Source organism: Pholcus phalangioides, unplaced genomic scaffold (assembly GCF_987345545.1).
Source record: "Pholcus phalangioides strain wild (caught in Gottingen) unplaced genomic scaffold, Ppha-v1.0 ptg000009l_1, whole genome shotgun sequence".
NCBI lineage: Eukaryota > Metazoa > Arthropoda > Arachnida > Araneae > Pholcidae > Pholcus > Pholcus phalangioides.
Window position 1 is genome coordinate 55,031,006 of NW_028301602.1, and position 21,859 is coordinate 55,052,864.

General features: G+C 35.7%; 1 protein-coding gene across 1 annotated transcript in view; it reads left to right on the plus strand.

Moving 5' to 3' along the window:
* qless (decaprenyl diphosphate synthase subunit 1 qless) overlaps window positions 1-19,904 on the plus strand; it is a 54,984-nt gene extending 35,080 nt beyond the window's left edge. The window contains exons 4-10 of the mRNA XM_089236558.1: window positions 4,169-4,307; window positions 4,416-4,505; window positions 4,782-4,913; window positions 6,078-6,158; window positions 14,053-14,166; window positions 17,252-17,332; window positions 19,479-19,904. Of these exons, the coding sequence (XP_089092684.1) occupies window positions 4,169-4,307; window positions 4,416-4,505; window positions 4,782-4,913; window positions 6,078-6,158; window positions 14,053-14,166; window positions 17,252-17,332; window positions 19,479-19,619 (778 nt within the window). The 3' untranslated portion in view covers window positions 19,620-19,904. The remainder of the gene's footprint in view (window positions 1-4,168; window positions 4,308-4,415; window positions 4,506-4,781; window positions 4,914-6,077; window positions 6,159-14,052; window positions 14,167-17,251; window positions 17,333-19,478) is intronic.
* Window positions 19,905-21,859: the final 1,955 nt, after the last annotated feature.

Genomic DNA, 21,859 nt, shown 5'->3' on the forward strand with positions numbered 1-21,859 from the left:
TTCTCCCTGAATGAATTTCTGTATTAAAACCAGATTGATCAGTATTAAACATCTGGTTATCCTTCAACTGTGAATTCTTAAAAAAATACATTATTTACATATGCTTTTGAAGCATTTACAATATGATCCTTTTCATAAATCTGCTTTTGAACGATCATTTTAGCCATTTTTCTGCTAGCAATTCTACATTTCTGTTTAAAATTACAGAGCCATTTCCCAGAAGCTTTGAATGACATTTTTAGGGTCAGAGCTTTATTACAAGCCCAGCTTTTCAAATCCGAGTCATGCACGTTTACATGCCTACACCTCGCATCCTGAAACTTTTGAAAAATATATTTTTGAATTTCGTATAGTTTGTGCCTCTTATCACCAAATTTGTTGACTTGATTTTCCCACAAATACATTTGAGACAAACTTTTTACAAATCTATACTTGCTTTGAACAGATTTTAGTGTGTGTGATGTTTCATTTTTTTACTGCTAGGCCAGTATTCAATGGCTGCTCTTTTAGTTTCAAATGGGATACTCTGGACTTCCTCATTTAACTCTTCAACTACATACATTTAATCATTTTCATCTATAATGTCAAAATCAGAATTCTCAAATTCACTTTCATCAGCCCTGATGACTCGAAATCTAGAGTGTCTTCTACTTCATCACTAAACATTTCGCAAATAGATTCAGGTTCTTTCAAAATCTCCGTTATTTTATTTTTTAAATTTATTTCTGCTTCTGTAAAATCTGTCAGCTCCATTTCAATTCGTGGTACAGCATCTACACCCCGTTGAACACATTAATATGTGGTGGCATTTTATATTTGAAAGCCACAGCTGGTTTAAAGAATTAGATTCAAAAACATCGAGGTATACAACAATGCAATTCCATGCGAAAGGCTTTTCAGCATTAACCAAAACAACAACAAAAACTTATTGCAACTTGCTAATTTGTTTCACTTATGTAAAATAAAAGTGTAGTAAATGCACTACACTTTTATTTTACATAAGTGAAACAAATATATTCTCAAACTCAATTTCAAACACTTTTGAATGCAAAATACCCAAAAATAACTTTATAACAGAAGATTCCAACTCATTCGGAGGAAACACGGACAGTTCATTTAAGAATTTGCCACTTTTCTCTGAATCCTCGCCAAGTAGGGTTGTATTTGGCGTTAAAAATGTTGATTTGTATTCATTTTTTACTGCTTTTCTGTTGCAATTTCACAGCTACTTTTTTTCACAGTACATATTTTGAGCCATTTACTAAGGCCTGTAAAATGTTCGTCGAATTCTATGAGTTTAGCTTGGGAGCGTTTCCTTGTCAGCTAATCGTAACTTCAACTGTTCTTTCTATAGGCTATCTCTTTTTAATGGCAACAAAAGACTTATCAATCTGCTCCTGGAAAATCTCACCTTTCTCTCTTTCAGATGTTAGCTTTCCGTTTCCTAAAACATGGTCATAAAAAACCACTCCATTTCCCAAACTTCTTTTTTTCTTGTTTCGCAGTGCCAATCCAAATGTTTTCCACTGTGCCTCAAATCGTAATACATAACCTTACAGTTGCAGGCAGCTAGATTGATTAAGTTCACACAATGATTTGCATTCCCATATAATATATAACGTAGTGGAAAAATTGCATGTTTGCATAAACTGACACACTATATTTAATTAATGAATCTATTTGGTGAGATGTACCATCGCTCTTCCACCTAGTACCTTACCAAGGCACAAAACGATGCCATGAAGTATATTTTAGGGACAACGATCCCAATGGAATAAAGCAATATATATTTTGCACCTCAAAACTTTTTTCTTAGTTTCAAAAACAGAATTGGGCGAGGCGGGTGGGGGGGGGTCATGATTGTGGAATCTGATTTACAAAGCTGTTTAAAAAAAACCAAATTGAATTTTCAACATACATTCATCATTAGTTTCTTGAAAGGGAAAATTAATTATGTCTTTTTAGAGTCCCATTGTGACCACACCTTACCCAGTGAGTAACAGTAAAGCCTCATAGGAGGCTTTACTGTTACTCACTGCAACAAAATCCATGAAACTCCGAAAAGATGTTCAGTTGTGTATGAACGGTTTGTTACAATTTTCAAGTCCACACACACATACATTGCACTCAGGGGTGGCTCGAAACAAAATCTCTACCCAAGCTCGACCTATTTTTGGGCCCCGACCTCCCCCCAATTAAAAAAACACTTTTGTCTCAATCGCTTTGCCTTGATGTGTTCAAAGGAACAGCGATATTTTATGTCATAAACATATGTAAAGTTTTTTTGCCCCTTTTACCTTGGATGTGGCACTCCTAATAGAGCAGGCAGAAATCATTTTCCCATTTTTTTGCCCTTTTACCTCAGACTTGATGATGTCCCCTCCTAGAAAGGGCACAAATAAGTTTTCCTTTTTTTTTTTTCATTTCCACTTTGGATATGACGCTCCTCCTAAAGTGAGCATAAATAATTTTCTGTAATTTTTTTCACCTCACCCTTTTATGTTGGATTTGGCGCTCCTACTAGAGGGGGCAGAAATCATTTCCCCTTAACTTTTTTTGCCCTTTCTACCTCGGACTTGGCAACCCTCTCACAGTGGCACAAATAATTTTTCATAATCTTTTTTTGCCCTTTCACTTTGGATTTGACTCCCTTCTAGAGCACACCCAGTGCCACCGAGCTGCCCCTCGTTGAACTAATAGGAAAGTCTGGCGAGTCAGAAGACTGGCCAGTGATCGGGAGCACCAAAGTGCATGGGTTTTCTCGTATGAGCACATTTTTGTTTTTCCCCGTGTAACAGGTAGGAACGAGGCCCAAGTGCAGGATCCCCATTTAAAATAGTCAGCAAATCATAGGTTTTAATTCATTCATTTTTTCATTTATTCAATTTTTTTTTTTAATTTTTTTTTAAATACTGTGTTGGCAATTCAATTCTGCATTTTTAATACAATGCAAGTTGGGGAAAAAGAGGCATGAAAGGTCTCTGGCTCAAAATCTTTCCCACATCAAAAGACATCTTCAGTTCCTGTAATACTCCCCACAACACAGGAAAACACTTTTGCACTCGTTAGTAGAAAAATTGGGTGACCAAGGGCAATTCCTCCATTATTTTTATTTTTTACAGCACAACAAAAGAGAAAGACCAAAATCTCTTGCATGGGTAAACAAAAGGAGCTCAAGAGAGAGAAAGAGTGTGCATTTTTATCTGACCAAAATCGCTATGTACTGTACGTATATAGGTGCACTGCCCATCGATTCTTTTCTTTTCAAAAAATAACCATAATATTATGTACACTCAAACCTCTAATTTTTTTTCTCATCTCTGTCATTTTTCATGTATATTTTATAGTTATTTTCTTAAATATGTATCTTAACTATATTTTTCTAGTAATGAAAATCTAACGTGTTTTGGTTCCCGTTGCAATTGCACCAATCGCACTGTTCGAAGACTGCCCCTGTATACAACACACAAGTGCTGAATAGCATTATTAGAGATGTCAAAAGAAGAAAAAACACAAAATTTTCTGCAAAAAAAAAACCATGTATTTTACATAAAAGTAGTAAACTTTAATAAACTTTGTCCTGCTATCAGATGGCCGCACTGATGTCAGATCAAATGCACCCATTGGAGGGTTAATGATAACCCTTACAAAGTTTTTGAAAAATTCTTTTTATATTTATTTTGAGAACAGAGTAGTTCATTTGTACAGAATTTTGATCCATATAAAAACCTGCCTAATTTTTGTTCCCCGAAGTTGGCAGCTATACATAAAGTTGAAGCTGCGTGCACGCATGCACACACACTTTTCATCTATATATATATAAAAACGAATGTATGTATGTCTGTCTGTTTGTCCTTTATGCATTACTACACCATTCATCCGATCGTCATGAAGCTTTGGGAAGTTGTTGAGTACACTGCTGCGAAGGTTTCTGGCAGTTTTTTTGTTCTTTTTTAAATGTATGATTTTTAAAAGTTCAGTGTGTTGATAATTGATATTAAGCAAAAATTTTATTTTGTTACAGTGGTGATTTGAATTTATTCTTGTCATTTTAATTTTAGAAACAGATTGATTTTATTAGCCAGTGATTTTAATTGCAGCGTGTATTGCATAGAGTCAAATTTATTTTCATCTCAAATGTATATATTCATTATTGCTATTCTCACAGGTTATTAGGGACTCAACATAGGATGGCAATAATATCTGAAATGATTCACACTGCTAGTTTAGTGCATGATGATGTCATTGATAGGTCAGACACAAGAAGGGGTAAATCCAGTATTAATGTTCGGTGGGGTCACAGGAAGGTACTATATTTTTGTTGAATAAGTTTAACTATTGGGTTGATAGAGCTTTTAGTGCTTTTCATTGATTTTACGAGCTTATGACCAACTAGAAGTTCTGAAATTTTTTAGGCTATTTTGGCGGGAGATTTCATATTAGCACAAGCTGCTAGAATATTGGCCCAGCTGGAAAGTGAAGAAGTCGTGCACCTGCTAGCTCAAGTTTGTGTTTTTTTTCTTTTTCTGTTTAATTTTTTTCTCGTGTGAAAATAAATGTGTGATAATATGTTTATATTTTAGGAAATATTATTGATATGCTACATAATATCTGATATGCATTACACTAAACATTGTGGGTTTGTTTTAGAAATATATTTTGATTTCTTGTCTAGCAAAATAGTTCTCATCTTGTAACTGAACAGCTTATGAATGATCTAAGCTTAGTATTTTCTCTGCTTTTCCATCCTTACTTGTTGTTTTAAATGTAGTTTTTCTTAGGTACTTGTAGACCTTGTCCAGGGAGAATTTCTGCAGATGAAATCAGCTGAAGATGAAGCTGAACGATATACGCAATATATTCAAAAGACTTTCAAGAAAACTGCCAGCCTCATAGCATATACATGCAAAGCTGTAAGCTATTGGATCTCTTTTTCCATTTTTATTTGACATCTATCTCTAATTTATCAGTTAATGAGTTTATCAACTTTTTTTTTTTTGTTTTCATCTATGGTTGGTCAATTATATCCTTTTTTTCCCCCTCATATATACAAGCAAAAACTTTGGTGTATAGAAATGAGTTTAATGTGTTTGATTTGATAATGGAAGAACTAACTTGAGAAAAACAAATCTAGTTCAAGATACTGAATTGCAGTATCTTGATAACTCACCTACTGAAACGAAATATTTTCAGATGTGTCAAGAGTTTGATACCTAATATCCTCTCGGACAAGAAATCATAGTTACAGCCCCTAGTGTTTTGTGTATCTTATTCACATATAAATTAATCTGGATGATCTAGCTCAGTGGTTCCCAACCAAGGGTGAGGGAGAGCATTTTTGGGGGTACGAGATGGAAAAAAAATTACAACATGTTGACTGATTAAAATGATGATAAAAGTTGAATTTTTCAATTCCTAAAATATATAAATCATACCAATATTTTGATGGCTCATCTTCTGACTTCCATTGGCAGAAATGTGTCATATGAATTTTGCATTGTGAAAATTTCTTTCTGGATTAGGGATCATATTTGTTTTCTATTTTGGTTGAGAAAAATATCACGATTTACCTAAACGGTTTCGTGGTTTGTTTACATTGGTACCGCGTGTTATTAGCATGTTGTGCTTAGATTTGATACTTTCGTGAATACACATGACTCAGGAGAAATGTCAAAAAATTGAGTCAAGTGTCAAAGTATGACAAGTGTGTGTGTATAATTGTTGGGGCTGGAATCAATAAGTGAAAAACACAAATCTTTTTTTCCAACTCTCAACAAAAATATTAAAAAATAAAAAGGTTTTTAGTTTAGTTTTTGAATTAATTTTCAAAAAAAATGAAGCAAAAATTAAATATTAGCCATAGCCGAAAAGACATAGAAAAGAAAAATAATTCATAGAAATTAATTATCGGATAATTAAGGTAATCAATTACAAAAAAAATCTGAGTTTTCTAACATATAAAAAATACATTATCCAAGAGGGTGTGAGAAGGTAAGTCATATTGCACTGGGGGTGTGGGAAGGAAAAACGATTGGTAACCACTGATCTAGCTAGATGATATTTAATTTTCTTTGTAGGCTGCGGTTTTATGCGGAGCAAATCAGGTATTGCAAGAAGCTGCTTTCCAGTATGGAAGAAACGTTGGCATAGCTTTTCAGGTAAGCACACCTGCAACAGCGCGAAAATTCTTTCTCTGGAATTTTGTTCATGTAATAAACAGACCATATAACAGACGAGCTGCATGAGGTGGCTGTAAGTTCAAAGCATGTCTAAATTGAAATCTAACCCTCGTGGTGGGGGGGGGGGGGGAAGCAAAAGTCCAGCCAGTCACAACTGCTTATGTCTGTAAATTTGATGTTAGGCTGTAACCATAAAATTTCTCTTGGTATAGGGATGGACTAAACTGATAGCATGATAACATTAACACATAACTAACAAAAATTTTATCATTTTTTGTTTGAGGAACCTCCCAAGATTTCTCCCATTAGCTGTGGCCTTGATTACCAACATACCATATTTTCCTGCATATGATCTACATTGAGAAAACATCTGAATTTCTCAATGCAAATTATAAACTGTTGCATATTATCGGCGTTTTTGGGGGGGGGGATTGGAACAGAAATGATTTTTTTTTAATTAATTTTTATCCAAATTTTTTTGAAGATTTTATAGATAGATGGCCTGTCTCAGACAATATAAATACGTTAGAGGTCCACAAAAATTCCAGCATCAGGGCCGTCGTAAGAGCATCTTAGGCCCTCAGGTGAACTGATTTTTCTAAGGCCCTACCTGGAAAATTCTCAAGAATTTCAACCAGTTCTAATTTTTGTAAGGCCCCCTCTTTTTTTGAAGCCCATGCCGAGGTGAGCCCATGTGTTAAAATGGCACTGTCCAGCATGTACCGATTCATTTGAAATTCTGCAGAGCAGTGTGTGTACAAGGTTTCATATACAATGAGTAGTAGTAGCAGATTGCCTATCTGTATAGGTTGAAAAGATACTCACATGCATTAGCAAAATATATCAGAGAACCGTCAGATCTACAACATGATACACAATCACGAAATTTAGGCATCTTTTGAAAAGTATTATTTAATTATCTTCTCTCTCTCAACCACTTACATCAGGGCTTGACAAACTGACAAAATATTTAGGGTGGTAGCCAAAATTCTTAGCCACACATGGTCTCTGCTTTAGAGAAACAGTGAATACTTTTTTTTTTTTTTTTACTTTTCTGGAACTTGCTATATTAACACTAGAACAATGCTGAACGAGATGAGATATTCTATCATGGTGTTTGCTTTTTCCTCCAGTATCCATTTTGGGCCATTCAAAGGTACACTTTTGAAGAAGCTCATCATCATACGTTATTCAATTCATTTAGCATTCCTATCAATCTTTGCACTTTTATCGCATCACATTGGCTGGTACAATGTTGCACAACAAAGGGAATCTTCATTTTCTATTAATTTACCCATGGACTGGGCCCCAGCCCTGCCCAGGGGGCGGTCTTAGGGTAGTGCGACCAGTGCCAAATGATAAGGAGCGCCGAAACACATTAGATATACATTACTAGAAAAATGTCTTTAAGGTATATATTTAAAAAAAATAACTGTATAAAATATACATGAAAAATTACCGAGATGAGGAAAAAAAATTGAAGGTTCGCATGTGTATAATATTGCAGTTATTTTTCGAAAAGAAAAGAATTGATAGGCAGTGCACCCATGTACGTACAGTACATAGCGATTTTGGTCACATAAAAATACACACACACTTGAGCTCTTTTCTTTTCCCCTGCAGGAGATTTTGGGAGGAAAGACACAATGTCTTTCTCTTTTATTGTGCTGTGAAAAATAAAAAGAATGGAGGAATGTTTCTTTATCACTCAATTTTTCTGCTAATGAGAGCAAAAGTGTTTTCTTGGGTTGTGGGGAGTATTATGGGAATGGAAGGTGTATTCTGATGTGGGAAAGATTTTGAGCCAGAAGGCTTTTCATGCTTCTTTTTTTACCGGCTTGTATTACTTGTACTAAAAACGAAGAATTGAATCGCCAACACAGTACAGTATTTCAAAAGAAATATTGAATAAATATTTAAAAAAAGAATTAATTAAAACCTTTGATTTGCTGACTATTTTAAATAGGGATCCGGCACTTGGGCCTCATTCCTATCTGCCACACAAGGAGAAACAAAAATGTGCTCTATCTCTCTCACACGAGAAAACCCATGCATATTTTCACTCTGATCACTGGTCCTGTCATGACTCTCCAGACTTTCTTATTACTGCATCTAGGAGCAGCCTGGTCTCACTGGGTGTGTTCTAGAAGGGCATTAAATCCGAAGTGAAAGGGTGAAAAAAAATTAGAAAAAATTATTTGTGCCCACAAATGCAAACTTCACTAGTTTAAGAAAAGAAGGCATTATACATGTATACAGTCCACAGCAGTATATAACCCGCAAGAGAAAATTTCATTTATCAGTATAAAATCTCTCTCAAGGAAGGGGGGGGGGTTGTTATCATGGTTTTTTGGAGAAAATGTAAATTTTTCTACTGGCATCTCTACCCCGTCTGTAAATATTTTTAAAATATATGTTTTTGTTAATAAATTTATAACGTAATTAAAACTAATCAAACCTTTCGTAGAAGAAAAAAGATGTAGATAAGATGCAGCGGTTTATCCACACTGAAGCTGCTTCAAAGTTAAAACGCTTCATGCAGCTTTGATCCACACTAAGAAACTCAGTACAGACATTTTGTTTTTATTTCAACGTTATTTTTTTAAACATATAATCCATGGAATTTACGCAGCAGAATAGGGTAGGTTAATTGGGACTTCATTGTGAATAAGAAAGTAAAGTATTACCTCACATATCCAAAACAAAGAGGGGGGGGGCAGCAGTGAATCCAAAGAGTAATTTCGGATATGTATCTATGTATATTTGAAATGAGGTTTTTTGAAGCTGATGAAATATAGAATTAAATGTATGTTACATAAATGTGTTGAATCGGTAATGCATAATCATCAATCGTCTCGGTAAGTTTGATAAATTTCACAATCCTTTTAGACCAGGGCTGTCTTAAGAGCATCATGGGACCCCTGAGCCAAATACTTTTTCTGAGCCCTTACCTGCAAAATTCTCAAAAAATTGAACTACTAGTTTTTCTGAGGCTCCTGTTCTCTTGAGGTCCCCTGGCCATGCCTGAGTCGGTCCATGCGTTATGACGACACTGTTTTAGACCCTGTATCCACAAATATGCTATTTGCTTTAGGGATGTTCAGCCCAAACTTCAAGAATTGTGCGTTATCATTGAAATTAAAATTGAAGTCCTTGAGATTAAAAAAAAATCTGCAGAGACCTACCCCTTTCCTAAGGCTGTAGCAAGGCTTTTCTCAGAGTTTCCTTGAAATGACTATGCTCAGAAAAAGGAGTTTTAAGGCTGGGGGCCCATTCTTCTCAGGGCACCACCCAAGTTGCATCAGAATAGTTATGAGCCTACCTCTTCCGTTTCTTAGTACTGGGTGTAAGAGGAATAATTTCAAATGAAGTTGATAAGTTTTATAAATATGAAAGAAATCATATCGAAATATCGCTTTAATTTAACCACTTTTATTATCAGTTTAGCCCGTACATGATTCTACGATATAAAATCACAAACTCAAAAAGAACCTCTTTCTATGCAACAGAAATCAGTTCCTTTTTTGGTGTGTTATGGAAATTGGTAATGATTTTGGGTGAAGTTTTCATTTAACTCTTCAATATATTGGGAACCGTTTGGCACATCAGGACCTAATTATGTGTATGTACCGAGAGGCGTGCCCCCCCCCTCCCCCCTCACATCCTGCAGCAGGGCTCTAGGTTGGGATAGTTGGCGGGCCCCCAAACAAGCTTTCTCACGGGTCCCTCTGTGGTTAACTTATAGTGTGAAAAATCAAAAAGTGACAAGAATCATTCTGGCCCCTTCCCTTGTGGGGGGGGGGGGATACTGAGAGGTATGTATAATATACATATATCACTAGTGCTTGCAACACACAGGATCAGGGTACCCAGGACGTGGGATCGATCGATCGTGGGACTGGATGAATCACATTGTTTTTTTTACACAGTAAAATTTGCGACAGTGGAAGCCCGAGATAAATCCAGTCTGGGCTCCGCTAAAATTCTGCAAATTTGGTCCTGGGTCCTTGATTGGGGGCCCTGGAATTTATTTGTTGGTAAAATTTTCACTTGTATTCATTCTGGGGGTCCCGACTGGTCTTCAGTGTTAAACCCCCTGGAGAAGTTTTCTGGGGGTACTTGATGAATCACATTTGTTTTTTTTTAATTTATTATTGTAAAATTCATCAGTAAGGTGGTGCTTTGACATGTCACTTTTCATAGCACTCTGATGAAGTGGGACGAAATAAACAAAATACACTGCTGGCCACCGTAAATGCAACACCCTGAAGGAAGCATGCAAATAATATGAAATTTACAACATGCATTAGCGGAGGTGAGATATGCAAATGATTAGAATTTCAGCGCAGACGCACATCACGCGCGCCTGTGGCGCCACTTCAAAGCGCTATTTAAGGCTTGGAGATTTCGACGATTTGAAGTACGGCAATTGTGTTTTTCTTGTGGTTTTTTTCAAAAAAACGATCAATTATGCCTCGTAGAAAACAGTGATCATCTTTTGATCAAGTATCCGAGTTCGACAGAGGAAGGATAGTGGCCTACCGAGATTGTGGATTATCTTTCAGGGAAATCGGTAGTCGTGTTGGACTAAACCAAACAACTGTAATGCGGATATGTGATCGTAGGATGCAGGAGGGTACGACGGACCGACGTGTTCGATCGCATCCACCTCAGTGCACCACTTCACGTGATGACAGGCGTATTGTGCGTATGGCAGTGACGGATCGCTCAGCCACATCACGACCCATAGCACAGCACATTCAGTCTGTACCGCATCATCCAGTGTCTGCGCGTAGTACCATTCGACGGCGTTTACAGCAGAGTGGTCTGTCCGCAAGACGTCCATTGCTTCGTCTACCCTTGACGCAGAACCACAGACGTCTCCGTCGCCAATGGTGCGATGAAAGAAGGATGTGGACGGCACAATGGAATGAAATTGTCTTTACTGACGAGTCACGCTTCTGTCTGCAACACCACGATGGTCGGATTCGAGTCTGGAGACACCGTGGAGAGAGGATGCTGAACAGCTGCGTTATGCACCGCCACACTGGTCCTGCACTGGGTATTATGGTATGGGGCGGTATTGGATATCACTCTCGCACTCCTCTAGTACGCATTGCCGGTACTTTAAAAAGCCAGCGCTACATCTCCGAGGTGTTGGAGCCAGTTGTCCTTCCTTACCTTCAGGGGTTGCCCACAGCCATATTTCAGCAGGATAATGCGCGACCACACGTGGCACGCATTGTCCAAAGGTTCTTCGTCAATCGCCAGATTGAATTGCTTCCCTGGCCAGCTCGCTCTCCGGATCTTTCGCCGATAGAAAACATGTGGTCCATGGTTGCTCAACGATTGACCCAGATTACATCCCCAGCTGCCACACCAGATCAACTTTGGCAACGCGTTGAAGCTGCTTGGTCTGCTGTACCCCAAGAACACATCCAAAGTCTCTTTGAATCAATGCCGAGGCGTGTGGCAGCGGTGATCTCCAACAATGGCGGCTACTCTGGCTACTGATTTTGGCAGGAACCACACTTCACAGAAGTCTATAAATTTAATCATTTGATGCTTGGTCAACATGTTATCCACAAAATAAATATTGTTGCGATATCTCTTGTCTTTCTTGGTGTTGCAATTTGGGTGGCCAGCAGTGTATGTTGTGAAGAGGAAAGGGGGAAGAGGGGTTGGCCACCACAGGTTGCAGGAAGGGGGGCAGAGCCGCCCTAGTTTTACCATCAAATTCAGTTAAAATAAGTGTGAAGATAGATCCTTTGTGATGAGTATCCCGTGTAAGTGTGTGATGTTTTGTTTTTTGTTTTTAAATCTCTTAATTAAATCAAACAAGCTGGATTTTATGCTTGTTTACAAGTTAAATAGCAGTAATCCCATTCTATGAAGAAAGTTCCGACTTCTTCGTCCCTTTGTATCAAACCAGGATTAGGGGTGCTGACTACTGTTTTTGCACAGGGCGCCACTAGGTCTAAGACCGGCCCTGGCCGAGACAATTCCTGTCATTTTTTGTTCCTTCATTCTATAAATTCACTATAGAGGGGTCCCACCAGAAATCCCAGCAGCCTAGAGGCCCTGCTGAATAATGCGGGGAGCCATCATTTTACTACATGCCATGTTTTTGACTGAGTAAGAAAATAATTCCACAGTTGGTAAACAGAGAAAATCTGGGTCTTGAATACCATGAGCACACAAAAGTGAAATCTCGGACAATGGAAATTTCTACTTAAACTTATGAAATGTAACTACTCTAATAATAAGTTTCATTAATGTTTTTGCCAAAATGAATTCGTTCACTGCATGATGCAATAGACATCGAAAAACTCTCTTGCGCATGTATTTTGGGTTGTTCAGAATTTGGCAGCTATTTACAGTTTTTTTCATTCCGCACATGCAATCTTATTGCAAATTTCTCAAACATATTATAATTCAAACATTCTCAGTGGACTGCCAAGTGAAAATGAAGCCACGAATTACAAGAACTCAAAAAATCATAGTCAAACCTCTTTTTAAATTAACAAAACACAGGATTAATAACAAGCCCTTTTTCCCAAAATTCCAAAGAATTGGTACATGAAACGAAGATTTATTGCAAAAATAAGTCAGAGACCAAATATATATTGTTTTAAGAAGTTTTGGTAAAAAAAATAATTTATGTTGATTTTTTTTCTTAATGCAGTCAAAATGACTGTTATCCATCATTCTAGGTAGTTTGAAATCCCTATCATTCCAATGTTAAAGACAAAATCAGAATTTTTTTTTTATCATCCTCAGCCTTTAGTTTAACAATCACATTTAGAAAAGTTTAGGCTCTAATACAGATTTTCTAGTTGCCATGGTGACCTGGTGCCTGAGATTTTTCAGGCCTTGGGTTATATATTTATCAACGTACATATCTTGCAATATATTTTTGCATTCTGCATTTGCATGACAAGTACTCTTTAATCCAGGGGTAGCCAACCCGGGCGCACCATGGTATCAGGAATGGCATGCAAATGATTTCAAAAATTAAAGAAATTCTATTCCATTTTTCAAAATCAAAGAAATTCTCTCCTAAACAATCTTTTTCTTATGAATGATGGTCTGGTAGGGCTACCAAATCTATATTTAGTATGATAGGCCCTCTTTGAATAATAATTATGTGATGACTTTCTATCCAATGTATTTCTGTTCGGTTTTTCATCTTTGACATAGTTGCTGGATGCCCCATGTCCACAAGATTCAGGATCGTCTGTATTGGGGATATGCATTGTTTATATCCACAAATACTTGGGGGGAGTAAACACTAAGTTCTCAGAGTCCTGTGTTTATCATCAACATGATGTAGGTAAGGTGAACTTCTACCGATATACGTACATACACAATCTGCATTACGATAATCCAATTTGACTCAAAAATTAGAACAATTTAGAACTCAAAAGAGTGACAAACTGAAAGTTTTTTTGAAAATAAGGGGACAGTGCCGAACAATATTTTGCAGGAATGGAGAGAATACTTGTCCTATAAAAACAGGATATATGGTGTACATGATAAAATTTGTAAAGGGCCACACGCATCTAAAATAATCTTTGTTATGTGGCATGGTTTGGAAAATTTGGCCACCCCTGATCTGATTGGTTTAAGTGAAGCATCAACTTTAAGCTGGAAGAAAGAAATTTATTTGCTTATTTTCTTATGGGGAATCTAAACCTATCTAACGTTTCCTTTGAGTTCACATAAAAAATTGAAGAGTAACCACATAGGATCCATAGGATTAAATGTTAGCCTTATGTTATGCTACACTCAAAAAATGTTTTAGGGATCAATAGAAATATGTGTGTTAAAATTTTCAATTATAATGTGTGCAATATATATTTTTCTTTTTTAGCTGATTGATGATTTGCTGGACTTTATTTCGAGTCAAGCAGAAATGGGTAAACCTGCAGCCGCTGATCTAAAACTTGGATTGGCCACTGCCCCCGTATTATTTGCAAGTCAGCAGGTAACACTGGAATTTTTCAGTTTTTAAATGTAAACTTTAACATAGACTCGCAGCAAAAATCAGGATTCTGCAGAATGCCTTTCCAAAAATAATCAGAATAAGTCATTGCAAACATGAATGAAAACAACATCAGGAAAGTGATAACTGTCCAGAAACCTTTTGATTCCCATATTGAGGGATAAGTTCAATAATGGTCTATTTCACGGGTGGCCAACAGTTGACCCATGAGGTAATTAAGTGTGGCACCTGACAAAGTAAAAGTACTGAACATAACCAGACAAACAATGAATACATATTAGTTTATGAAGAAGTGGAGGAATACAAAACCAAGGATATAAGTTTAATGACTGAATTGCTCATGTTTTGCTATACTATTTATAGCTGAGACAAATCTGCTAGTTTTCTGGAGTATTTTACTGGTGCGACTTTTATGCCAAAGTGTTGCTCTTGGTGCAGCCCGCAAGGCTGCAGCTGACCATTATATTGGCCCTTGAATAGAGAGAAGCTGGCCACCCCTGGTCTGCAATGCAAAAAAGAAAAACCGGGTCTGTGAAAACCATGATTTTGAAAATAGCCAAAGATCTTGCTAAGTACCTGAGCCACGAATCTATTTTAGAATGCATATAGTAACAGATAGTATTGGAAATCTATGTTTTCTGTCGTTTTTGTGTAAAAGAACAGTCTACAACAGTGGTTCTCAACCTTTTTATAACTGTGGCCTGGTGAATCAAATTTCTATGAGTCTACAGCCTGGTCTGTAATAGTTTATTCGTTCATAAGATAATAATTGATAAACAACCAATTACCTTTTAATTGTGTGATAATTATTTGATTAGTTAATTAATTAAGCCACTTAATCAAATTAATTAAACCACTTAATCAAATTAATTAAATCACTTAATCAAATTATTTAAACCCTTATAATTAATTAAAATCATAATAATTAATCAAAATCCTTTAAATGTGTGTGTGTGTGAATTGATAAATTAAATCCATTATTATCATACTGACTGTTAAGTTTGTTTTTTCTTTTTGGTACTGTATTGATAACGTACAGAAGTCAAAACATAAACGAAGCATTTCATCAACAACTGCAGCAAACATCCTCATTGTATATAGGTGCCAGAACCTGGGTATTGAGGCTGTTTGAGCACCCCAATAAATTTTACAAGGGGGCAGAGACCCTAATAATTAATGAGCATACATTGCAGAGAACCACTCCCTCTCCTTTATTAGGGCTTGAGCCTGTATATATGGGACAAATGGCAACTTTCAGCCCCCCCCCCTCAATTTTTTCTTCATTTCAATACTTCTACCTCATTAGAAAATTTAATGGATTGCAAATCAGTCGAAACATATTAATATTTAATTTCAAAGAATAATTTTGCATAGTTTGCAAAAATATAAAGTTTCACTCACAGTGGGTAATTAAATTTATTTCTGCTGACATCAGCGCAACACTTATTAACTTATTGAATTACCACTTTGTTAATAATTCAATGTAAAATATATTTTACAATCAAATTTTGTATTTAATTTAACTAGAAAGAAGGTAATGATATAAAAAAATTTGTCTATATTGTAACTCGCCCTAAAAGTCAGCTGAAGAGCATAAGAAAATTCTTCAATTTTGACGAAACACTCTTTTTGATATATTCACGATAGTGGCTTATATTAAATTGTGTAAATTAAATAAATTTCAAAACCTTGCTGCACATGATTTTTCTACTCTAAAATTTGAAAACTTATCTCTTTGATGACCGATTCGAAACACAATATTTTCTGTATACAGCAGATGATTACTGATTAATCGCTGACATTTGCCACGCATATATAAAATACTTCTTCATTTCTAAGAACACATGAATACATACATACTCCATTGTTATAATAGGACTGTGCTAGAGGTTTTTACCGCTGGTCATAAATAGTGGGTCCAATGGTCAAAGGTGGTTTTCTATTGCCTGGAAATTCCCAATCACTCACAATTATTCCCCTTTGAAGTTATGCGTCTTGGTCACTTGCGAGTAGCAGAGATGTTCCTCCAGTCTCTAAGGAATTCTACAAGATATCGAGTTTTCTCATGGCATTATTGTCTTCAGAGCATATTCTGTGGTGCTGATAAGGGCAAACAGTAAGCATGCAAACAACGGGGTCATCTTATTGGCAACAGAGAGCCCTGAAGCTGTAGGATATTTTCGGGAAAGATGGACAAATCGTATGGAAAAACATTTTTTCCCCTGCTGTATTGTTTGGGTTGCATGATGACGGATACTCGAAATTGTGAAGAAAAAAAACTAGTTTTGGAGGGTGGAATGACCAGAGACACGTTGCTCTTCCTTGGGCCCTTGAAACAGAGCAAATGATTTTAAGTGCATGAGGGGAAGAGGTATTCTCTAAATTCCTATAATTTATGGTTGCAGCTGGAAGCCTTTGTTCTAGAACTATAGAAATGTTTTTTATCTTTCCCCTTGTATTATTTTTAGACTGAAAAATCCAAATAATATGTCCCATAATGATGAAAATAAACCAGTTAATTATTCATGTGAATGATTTGAGAAATGAAAGGGCAATGAAAATATTCTTGCTGCCCGGTACGATTGATGTCACTGCCCGGCAGTTAAGAAACACTGGTCTACAAGAACTTATATAATTTTCCCTATCAATGTATGAAAACTAAATGGAACTAAAGAAATTATGGCAAAATTTTTCACTACCTTATTTAGTCTGGATCCTTAGATTTGGATACATAGGCAGATACATAGGCAGGGCAATGGGGATGATTGTTCCCTGTTTACTATACACACACCCCTTTCCATACAAAGAGTCTGTATCCACTTATGCTTGACATTTTATTTTTCAATTTTACTACTTAGATAAGCTACAAAACTGTACAAAAATAAATACAATTTGAAAGGATATTTTAAATACTTTTTATGTCTCGCCAGTGTTGTAGTTGTGAAATTTGCATTACTGAATCATTTTTTCATTTATTGTATTGTTTTATTCTTTTATTTTAGTGCAAATGTGCAAATTTTTTTGAACGTCTCTCCTAAGATTTTTGTTTTTACTTTTATTTTTGCAGCACTCGGAGCTTATCCCCATGATTGTGAGGAGGTTTTGCAACGATGGAGATGTTGAAAAAGCCTATGATCTTGTTTTAAATGTGAGAAAAAAATTTGTTACCAAAAGTAGTATATTTATTTTAAATTGAGATAAAAGTATTTGTATATGGCATTGTGTTTTACTCATTAGCATTCAGTGATGGGATCTGCTGCAGCGTGGAAGTGGTCTGACTTTTTCCAACTTGTTACGAAAGTTTTTCCATTATCTCCCCCGCCTTTCAAGAGCATCTAATTTTACTCATACCCCTCTCCTCCCCAACTGTGTATGAGTCTAAGGTGAAATTAGAGTTAGATCAATAATGCTAGAGATCTTAATGCTAGAGATTGCATCAAGACAGCGATTTTGATTAAAACTGATTGATAACTGTATTTAGAAAAAGCACCAATTCAACATAGGAGTTATTGGAAACTTCATTCTGAAAACTTTTGTGTTCTTAACTACTTTTAAAAATGTAGCACTTGAAGCAAAAAATCAATTGAATCTTCATATAAAGAGTTTTTTGTTCTCTTGTTTATTATCTTGTGATGCTTTTTATTTTCATCACCTTAAAAAGCGGCATCTCACAATTTAAAAAATGCAGCATCGCACACCAGTGTGAGAATTAGGCAATGTATATCATGGCACTTAGTTATAGTGCTGCGAGAAACTCTTGAACAAAAGAAGTATGAAAATGTTTTACCCATAATCTGATTGACTGATGTCAATAATTTACAGGGGCAAAAAAGTATATGGTAGAATTTCAACTTCAAAATGCAAAAAAAAAAAAGTGAATAGAGAGACGCACATCATTATTGCTTTGTACGAAAACCAAATGGCATAAATTAAAATCTTGATGAGTATAAACAATGTTTCTCCCATGTGAAGGTACGCATATTCCCCTTATATATATATTATATTATACTTTCCAAAGTGATAACAATACCCGAATGTGATTCAGGGAATACACATTTGTGTCGGTGCCCTTGAGCATAAAATTAAACCTTTACCTACATTTGGCTGCTTATTAAACACTAGCTATAATACCCAGCGCTGCCCGGATTTTCTTCAATGAGGCTTTTTGGATCACGTGATATCTTCCTCTTTCTTTGAGGAACATAAAAACCCTTCTTAACCAATATGGCGACTTCCTGAAATAAACAAATAAATGCATGAAATAAACAAATCTGTATTTAAAGAAATGTAGAAATGAATATATTTTTTTCCCTTTTTTGAGGGACGCTAGGTATTTTGATTCCCCTCCCCCCCCCCCTAAACTTCAAGTTATTCATCTGCCTGTTTCTGCTTCCAAAAAAGCTTAATTAAAGCAGTGGAATTTCTTTGATGTACTTTATGTGCCCATAATTAATTTTAAAACATCCTAAATGAATTTATGCAGTTGAATATTAAAACAATACAGAGACATCAATTTTCATGCCTGAGAGGATATAAATAAGAAGCTGAAATCCATGTTATATATTGCATGAATATCCAACTCAAAAGTAGGTCCGGCTAATTACTTCATATTTCATTTTCTTCGCTTTGTATATATATATATCTAAGCTCCCTGAATGTTTCAAAAATCGATAATTTAATGCAATTTTTAAAATAACTGATGTGAAAAAACCCCATTATAAATTTCTGCATTTTTACAGTAAAATCAACAATTTTAACACTGATTTTTATGGGGATCACTCTTTGCCTGACCGTCAAAGTGATAGTGATGATGATTCTGACATCTATTGAAAAAGCCCCATTACTGGGAGGATTGAAAAAGTGGCAAACCATTGTAAAGGCATATACTCGTCTGAAACACATTGCTAGGAAACCACGGTAACCAAAGTAAACTTTCCGAAAGTGTTTGTTGAGGCCCAGGAACTATTGTTGCTTGACAGCTTTTTGCCCATTTCGGGCATTTGCCTAGCTCGGACAAACTTTTGAAGTAGCCTATCGTTCAAGTCGGGTCTGATTTGGTATACATGCAAAATGTGGTGACGATCAATCTAAAATTGTAGATTTGTATAGAGAACATACACACACAGAGAAAATCAAATTTATGTATATAGATTATAGGGAGGGAGAGAGGGGACAAAATGCATTTTTGTATGTAGTTGCAGCTTGAGTGCAATCTGTGATTTCAATAAGTGGTCATAAAAACTAGATTCTTCTGAAAAATGAAATTCAATATATTTTTTCTTATTCTGTTTCAGAGCAATGGACTAACACACACAAAAGTTTTAGCCAGAAAACATTGTGACGAAGCACTCAATCATATCTCCATACTTCGTGATTCGCTAGAGAAAAGAGCTTTAACAAGCATTGTGGAAAAAGTACTCGAACGCAGTAAATGACATAGCATATTTATATATTGTATTGATATGAAATATCATATGGACATAACACAAGAATTTCTGAAATTGCCGGCTCATTTTTTTTCCTCAATCAGGAGAAAAAACTCATTTATGTCACATGTACAAAGATATTGTCTAAAAATATGCTGTACATATTGTAACTCTTTACTTGTTTTGTGTAAATTATATTTGTGAACATGTTAAATCAAATTTTATTGACTCTGGGATACTTTGTAATCACAATTATTGCACCAGTGATGATGATTAAATTTAGTTTTATAATGAGTTTGCTCATCTCGTAGGTATATTTGCTTTTGTTGAACCTTTCAGTGGGGACAAAGTGGAAATCACTAAACCCCCCCTTCAAAAAATGCCATATCTTTTCTTTAATAGAGTAGGCTTTTGTCCGATTCTCAGCAGGTGCAGAGTAAGGGGTATAGGGAAAAATGTTCCATTGAGAAATCAGTTTCATATAATTATACTGTGCTCGTTGATGCTAAAATGTAATCTATTCTTACCAAATTTCATTATCACATGGTCCCCTATGCACTTGAGGTCATGCCCGGGTGGGTTCTTGACAAATCGTGATTATTCATAATCACCTGTAATTATTTATAATCATCAATTGTCAGAAAAAATAGAGTGATAAATACCAAAGAAATCATACGAAAATATTACTTAAATTCAAATTCAAATTTCCTTTATTTAAGATTTTTAAACACAGTTACAAAACATTTAGGGGCTAAGCAAGCTTGTGAGCCCACAAAACAATATTCGATACATATCTGTCGGCATAAATAATGAGAGAAAAAAAGGAAGAAAAAAAACACACTTATATATATAACACCAAGAAATAAGTGGCAACAGGAATGGAATTGATAAACAAAAAATTTTGGCATTTAGCAGCGTATGCAGGATAAAAGAAGATTGCATTACAATATCAAACAGATAATTCAAATCATCTTGAGTTAACAACCAAGATTTTAAATTGATGAAAAAAGATGTACATGAAGGTTGTTCTTTTATTAACTGAGGAAGTAAATTAAATATTTTGGGAGCTAAATAAAGGAAAAATTTTTGGAAACGAGTTTTATTTGGCCTTGGTACCTGTATAGTATGACGTCTAAATTCAACCACTTATCAGTTTTTCCAATTTAATCTCCCCCTTAAGCCAAGGTATTATGGTGTATTTTTACAATAGAAAGCATAACCCATTCTCCTTGGGAAGAAAAAAAAGTGATGCCCTCAAAAAAATGATGATAACCGTCCCGGGCCCCAGGGCTAGAGCCCTGTCGCCCCCCCCCCCCATGTGGGGGCATGGCGATTTGTAGCAGCTCTTTACTTCTCTCTGTACTTCATGAATTTCAGCAATAATTAGGGGAAATTCGTTGTATATTGCAGTTTTGTTATTACAATTACTTCTCGTATTACTGATTGCAATTTCCCGCATTTTTCTCATTGAGATATGTTTACCCTTAGAACGAAAATGTCTAATTCCCCATTAAATCATAATTTTAATATACAAATAATACATAATATGGCAAATACATAAGTAAAAAAACCATTGTGTACTAAATGAACTACAATATGAACTTTTTTTAATCAAAAGTTATTTAACCCTCTGTGATTCACCCCATGCAAACGTAATGAAAACCGTTTTTTTAAAAAACGGAAATAAAATGGTGCTATTAACATAATTTTCATTGAAATAATACATCAACATCAGGGCTTGATAAACCGAAAAATAAAGTTTAGGGCCACACACATATAAATTCTTCTTCACACAGGGGTAATTAAGAGAAAATTTTACAATTTGCCTTAATTTCAAACCTATGACACAGGTAGTTCACCGGCAGATATGATAATTGAACTCTAACGGATCGAAAAACTAAAATTGTTGTAACTGATATAAATACAGTAATGCCCCCTTATGATTCATAAAATGGGAAATTAGACATTTTCGTTCTAAGGGTAAACATATCTCAATGAGAAAAATGCGGGAAATTGCGATCCGCGCGTAATACGAGACATAATTGTAATAAAATTGCAATATGCGATGAATTTTCTCTAATTATTGCTGAAATTCCCGACACAGCTGCTACAAATCGCAATTAAAAAATAATAATTTTAGTAGATATATTCATGGCCCCCCACATCCTGGAGCAGAGCCCCTAGGCTAGGATCTTTTGCGGGGCCTCCCGACTAAACTTTCACGGGCTCCTTTATGATGAATTTATAGC